General features: G+C 37.7%; 1 protein-coding gene across 1 annotated transcript; it reads right to left on the bottom strand.

The window, feature by feature from the left end:
* Window positions 1–1,982: 1,982 nt before the first annotated feature.
* LOC121917793 (protein O-glucosyltransferase 3-like) lies at window positions 1,983–6,981 on the bottom strand (the record flags this gene model as incomplete). Its single annotated transcript, XM_042443917.1, has 4 exons — window positions 1,983–2,179; window positions 3,863–4,079; window positions 5,404–5,690; window positions 6,783–6,981. Coding segments are annotated over 4 exons (900 nt in total), but the record flags the coding sequence as incomplete, so codon positions are not given.
* Window positions 6,982–6,987: the final 6 nt, after the last annotated feature.

Below are 6,987 nucleotides of genomic sequence, written 5' to 3'. Positions count from 1 at the left end.
TTTTTGCTGGCTCAAAAAGGAGAGGCTTTCTGCTGCTTCTTTTTGTGCCTGCAAATAGTTGGACTGCGGCTGCGGTGTGCCATGTTTGTGCCTCCATGGCAGCCCCAATCCAGCATTTTTGGGCAGTCTGTTTCGCCACTAAGATGGGTATCTCTTTGAAAAGTTCAGGTAGACATTGATGGAAAAAACATATCTCAGCAACCCTAGACATCTATCGGCAGTACAGAATGTCAGTAAAATCTGCTTCCCATGTACTCTGTATATTTTGTAATATTTTGTTAACTTCACACCCCCCCCCCCTTATCTAATATTTCTTTTCTTCTTGGAAAGGCTGCGTGGGTAGGAACCTGATGGTGGGTAAGAAAAAGAGGAACCTGATATTCGTAAGTTACATAAGTTAAACTATGTCTTTACTCTAACTGAAGTTCATTGACTTGTGTATCCCCTACTGTAATCTAATTTAAAAAGTTTGGGACTGCACTGTGCTAAGTTTAGGCATTCAAGATACAAGCATATCACCTATTATATCAATACCCCAGTCTATAGTACCCTTACTATTTTAAGCTGACCAGTAAAAAAGGTAGTGAAAAACATAGTCTAATCCTGAAGCATCCACACTGCAAGATAAATCAACACAACACCACCACCCCCCCAACAGTATTATGTTTCTCAGTAAAATTCCACAAATATCTCAAGGAAGCATGGCTCTTATAATGCTGAATCAAGTAACTAGACATCTCCTAGCTATTGAATTCTCTGTTCCATCCATCCTTGAGTATACCCCAAACTCTTGTTCCTATGAAATCTATAACTATCCTGAAGTTCAGAACAACCTGTCTTTTGTTTATAGGCCTCAACGTGAACAAATTGCATAGCATGCATTACAGAAAAGTGCCAAGGGCTCACTTGGTTCACAGAATGTTCCTTCCTGGCATTTTCTGTCTTCTACTCTGGTATCTAATCCATTTTTAAAATCCAGAGCTCCCCTTTGTTTTTATACCTTGAACCAACTTGGTGTCTTGTTTGTTCACTTAAAACTCTTCAGGGTATCTGTGAGCTTTCCATTCTGGATATACAGCCATAACTCAGAGGCCATTGAATAAAGAGTCAGTTACTTGTATTGCAATTTATGAGGCACTGACTCTAAGGGTACATCTACAGTGTAGAAATAATGTAGCTTGACACCACTAACTGCCATGACTCCATCCTACATAATTTTGGACACTTTGGCAGCAGGCTAAAGACCTTAAACTACAAATATCAGGATTCTATAGGATGGAACTACAACACTTAAATTGTTGTCAGATTCCATTATGGTGCACAGTCAGCCCTTCCCATAGGCGGGTTTGCATTCCACGTGTTTGAGCTTACATGGAAGGCAAACACCAGCAAAAGTAATGGGGTGTGTACCTGTGCCGTCACAAGCACGCGCCACCATAGCACACACCCCATTATTTTCTATGAGGCTTGAGCATATGCTGTTTTCCCCATACACTGGAGGGTCCGGAATGGATCCCCCATGTATGGGGACGGCAGACTGTATTCTTATTGATTTCCATTACAGGTGCACACAGTAAAATACACAAGTGTATGGGCTTCAAGAGCCAGCACGGTGTAGTGGTTTGAGTGTTGGACTACAACTCTAGAGACCAGGCTTCAAATTCCTGTCCAGCCATAGCAACCCACTGGATGACCTTAAGCAAGTCACACTCTCTCAGCCTCACAGGAAGGCAAAGACAAACCCTCTCCAAACAAATCTTGCCAAGGAAACTCCATGACAATCTTGCCATAAGTCGGAAATGACTTGAAGTCACACACAACAACAACAGCAATAGCAACAGGGGTTCTGCATTAAAGTACTGTATAAATTAAAAGCATTTTCCTAACAGGAATTTTTGTAACTCTTAAAGAAAGGAAAAAGGAAGGAAATGGGTCTTATCTTATCTTGGTGCTAACAAGCCTGGATAAGACAGGTAGTATACCTTAAAGAAGTCAAAGAAGCCCATCAGTGGAGCTTTCCCCAGCTCTTTCTCCTTTTCTTTGAAAAAGAAATAACCAGTTATTCCAGCATCAAGAAGTTCTGGGTTTTCTTTGGAGAGCTTCACAAGCTGAAGCCGTTCTTCCCAGCTGTCTCGACCTCTGAAAAATCCTTGCTCGGTTTTGTTATCCCAGACAGGTCCTGGGATTAATTGACAATGGAACAAAGAGGGGCAGTTAAAACACAGAAATCCTTAAAAGTTAATGATTCAACCTTTAAAAAATGGCACATTCATTAGGAAGCAAGGAAGGTTCCAGTTTCACAGATAGAACTGACATCTGAAGGAATTAGCTGATAAGGGTCTGATCTGCACTGCAAAAATAATGCAGTTTGATATTGCTTTAACTGCCATAGCTCTTTCCTATGTCATTCTGGGATTTGTAGTTTGTTGTTGCACCATGCTCTCTAACAGAGAAGGCTAGATATCTCACAAAACTATATATCCCAGAATTTCATAGCACTGAGCCATGGCTGTTAAAGTGATGTCAAGCTGCATTATTTCTGCAGTGGAGATTGCTGTATACCAAAACTCCTAAACAGGTTAGGAGAAAAACAGGAGTTATTCTGCTTTGAAAAACACTTCCACCGAATTGTTGTATCTAAAGTGTTTTGCAAGCAGAGCTCAAGGAAATTCCAGACTTATTATTTTGTACTAGATATTTATTTATTTATTTATTTAATTATTTAATTTGTATACCACCTTTCTCCTAGCATTGGATTCAAGGTGACATATGTTTTAAAAACACAATAGCATTTTAAAAACCCTCTTAGTCCAAATGTTAAAACAAAAATGAACTTTGATTTTAAGAGTCCAAGTTAAAAATTCAAAAACAAAATTAAAAGACATTTAAGGAACAATTTTTTTAAAAAAGATGTTATACTCCAGCATTAAAAGCTCCATCTTCTGCAACCAAATAGCACCATAAATATATAAAAACCAAATACTGCCTTAAATAAATAAAAAAAAGTCCTTATCTGCTTATGGAAAGACAGCAGGGAGGGGCCAAAACAGACTTACATCCCGGAGAAAATAATTCCACAACTTGGGGAGCAACCACCAAGAAGTCTCTATTAAAAAAAACCCTGATTACCATGCAAACATACACACAGGCAGTCTCTTTTCCCTTAGCTGCTCTTTCCAAACACACTGTCTAGACAAGAGAGTGGAGTGTGCAGAGGTGCTTCCTTTGGGACGTTTCTGAGCAGCATTACCTTATTACCCCATATCTATGTTTCTCTGCCCCTTTGTTTATGACCTCGGACTATTGTAATTTGACCTTCCTATCTCCTGCCCCTGATATATGTAATTGTATTGATTCCTGTTTCCTTGTAGTGATGTTTTTAACTTTGTACTGTGAGGTTTTTAATCTTTTGTAAGCCGCCTTGATCATATTTATGGAAAGGCGGGGTATAAATAAAAATTATTATTATTATTATTATTATTATTATTATTATTAAGTCAACCCTGCATTTTGGAGTCAATTTGTAGGCTTTTGTAGATTTTTTTGACTTATAAAAGAGTATATACGTCTACAATCTGTAACGCTTTTTGTACAGTGCACCTGCATCATACGTGCCATACACGACTTTCAGCTTACTCTGAAGCCGCACTGTGGGAAAAACAATAGTGTGCCATGTGCATGAGCCCCATTGTTTTCAATGGTGCTTGAGCATACATGTTTTTTCTCTTATGTGGGAGGGTCTGGAATGGACCCCCCCCCCCAGTAAGGGAAGGGACCACTGTATGTGGAATACTTCTGACTCCATCAATTAGCATTGTTTCAGCTGTTGTTCCCTCTCCATCTGAAACAGATCTCCTTTTACCTGTGTTTCCTTGAATAGACAGGAGGTCATTTGTGACACCACGCAGAGTTTCAAGGGTTGAGTGGGTGACATCATAGGTGGGAAGCACTATGTCAGCTGAATCCACAGACCCACACCATGAAAGGATAGGTACAGGGCCTGGGGTGCCATTTGCTTTCCGATGTTCAATGGGCCAGTCAGCAACATGAAGATAAAATTCCACATCAGGGAGATGGACCTGAAACAAACCGATCGGCTTTTATAAACCATGTTATCTTAATGTTCATAATCCCAGTTTAGTGTTTAAGTGAGTTGGTCACTTATACTCAACGTAAATATTACAGGTTATCCAGCTTCTCTTGGAAAAATTACTTTTTGAGCCTAAAAGTAAAAATTTCCAACTCACCTACTCAATGTGCAAAAGGGCTAGCTTTGAACTACTGATTGCTACTCACAACACAGATTCACAAAAAAGTTGTACAGTTTCTGAAATGTATTATTTTTGTTTTTTTATTGTAGACCATCCTCAAATTATGTTTCCCCTTTTAAAATCCTATTTTATTTTAATGTTGTTTTACACTACCTTTAGAAAAGAGAACAATAAAAACCATTTAAAAATAGTTACACAATTAAAAAAGTTATATACACGACTGCAAAACTGTTGTATACATCTAGTCTTTGGTAGCAAAAATATAAATATATTGGCTACATTATAGTTGGGGCTAATCCTTCTCTGCCCTGATTCAATGATATGGAGAAGTACACTGCCTTGCCCAGCTCTTGCTGTCTAAAGAATTGTATGTGCAAATGAGCACTGCTTTGCTTTTAATGGAACACAAACTGGGATGTATATTCAAATGTGCATGTCAATGTAGGGGTGGATGTACATTTGAATGCATGGGAATAAAGTTGGTAAATGGTTAGCTAAGAAGCTGAGAAAAGAAAGTGAAAAGGGAACAATAACGAGAATTAAGATAGGCAACAATATTCTAACTTCTCAGAAAGATATTGTGCAAGCCTTCAAAAAATATTACGAAGAACTGTACCAGCATAAAAAGCAAGAAGGGGAGAAAGCTTTAAGTCTTAGTGAATGCATACAGTGAGCCCTTAGTATCTGCTGATGTTTGGTTCCAGGACTTCCTGTGGATACCAAAATCAGTGGATGCTCAAGTCCCATTAACTACAATGCTGTAGTGAAATGGTGTCACTATAAAAAAACAGCAAAAATCAAGATTTGCTTTTTGGAATATTTTGAAGCTGTGAGTGGTGGAATCCATGGATAAAGCATCTGTGGATATGGGGGGTTTGACTGTATTTGATTACTCCCTTCTGCATATACTAGCTTTCTGCTTATGATAAAAGTTCATCTGCAACTAGAATTTCACATCCAATCACTTAGTACACACTGAGAACACCCGAGGAGATGATATGAGGTTTGCTTAATATCCAAAAAGGTGGCACAGAAAGAGATTCTTTCAATGAGTATCTGTTGTGTGAAGTTTCCATTTGTAAACATACAAGTTAGTATATCTGTAAATAAGTACATTTCCGTAGGAATATACCTTCCTGGCTAATGATAGCAGCATTTCATCTGAAAACATTTTGAAGTCTGTATACTTCCCCAAGGTTTGCCAATAAATGCGATTATTGATTATGGTATAATGAACAATGGCTCCCATCTTTTGCCCAAACCTTGGAGGGACGTCATTAAACATCCGCTGAAAGTCAATGCTAGGAAATGCAGCAAAATCCTCAGTAATTTGAGCTTCCTCAGATGGACATGAGAGACCTTTCTCCCAAATTTGAGCATCTTCTTCTGGACATTCACAATATTCATGGTAAACAGGACCTGAACAAGAAAAAGTAATACCAGTATGTGATCTTTTTGGATAAAGGTCCAACTCTATGATCTTTGTAAATGGAGGCTCTTGTCCATAAACCATTGTTTTTTATTTCCAAGCAAAGTTAATATAAGACTTCAAGTCACTTAGAATTAAGCAGAGGCCTAGCAGTGCTGCTTCAAAAATGTTCAAAATTTTATGTCCACAACTTAAAATCATAAGATGAATTTAGCAGGACTGAGATACAGGGTATTGGACCAATTATCTGATAATGTCAACTATTATAAAATATCAAATGAAACACGGTTTCTGTGTGCAATACTCTATTATGTCCATCATTATAAGAAAATTACCAGCTCTTTCCATTGTTCCTTTCATTTCAGTGTATTACTAGGTAACTGGGCCTTTTCTTTATACTGTACAACAAAACTGCACACAAAAGAGAAAATACATTGTAACAACACTCTCAAAAATTAATCAGAGTAGATTAAACAAAAAACTTACTTAATTCAAACAGCTCACTAAATATATATATTAAATGCATAAGTATCTCTTAGCAAATTTATCAGACCTATATATTTCAAAATAAATTAGTTCAGCCTTTATTAATTTCAATATTTTATTTTTTAAACAATTTCACTATACTGTGTAATGACTCTATACTTCTTCAATTAAAAACAAGTATAGGGACCGTATTTGTTTAGCATGGGCAGGCATCCCATACAGTCCTTTGGTAGATGATACCAAAAGGTGTGGCCATACCCCAATATGTTTTGGTCCCCAGTTAAAGTTTTGGGTAAATTTCTCCACCCAGGCACTTCATCTAGAAACCCAGCTCCACTCCTCATTCTCCTTTCTCATTATGCAAAAATTGAGAACTATTTTTAAGATTTGGGTATTGGGATTGGGTTTTTTCCCCTTTCAGAATGGAAGTTGTTAGCTTAAGATCTGTTAATTTATACATGACCACACAATATTGCGCAAACAGTGAGTTTACAAAATAAATAAATATGGCATTTATTTTTTTCCACAAGTCAACTGAGCAATGTCCAGTGGGACAGGACCCCTGGAAAATTACGGAGGGAGGACAAAAAAATTACCTTTCAAGATATAGGGAGACTGAGCTACATGTGCATCTCCATAAAGAATCTCCACCTTTAGCCCTTCCTTGACGCTTGTATATAATCGATATCTCATGAGAAAGGAACCATCATTCCTATCCAAAAGCTTTGGGACATAGATCTGAATTACTTCTTTGGGTGAAAGTGGTTTGATTGACACTCTAAATTCTCCTTGAAAAAGAAA

This window comes from Sceloporus undulatus, unplaced genomic scaffold (genome assembly GCF_019175285.1).
Source record: "Sceloporus undulatus isolate JIND9_A2432 ecotype Alabama unplaced genomic scaffold, SceUnd_v1.1 scaffold_770, whole genome shotgun sequence".
Taxonomy (NCBI): domain Eukaryota; kingdom Metazoa; phylum Chordata; class Lepidosauria; order Squamata; family Phrynosomatidae; genus Sceloporus; species Sceloporus undulatus.
Note: the sequence above shows the minus strand (reverse complement) of the source record. Positions and strands in the feature narration are given on the sequence as shown.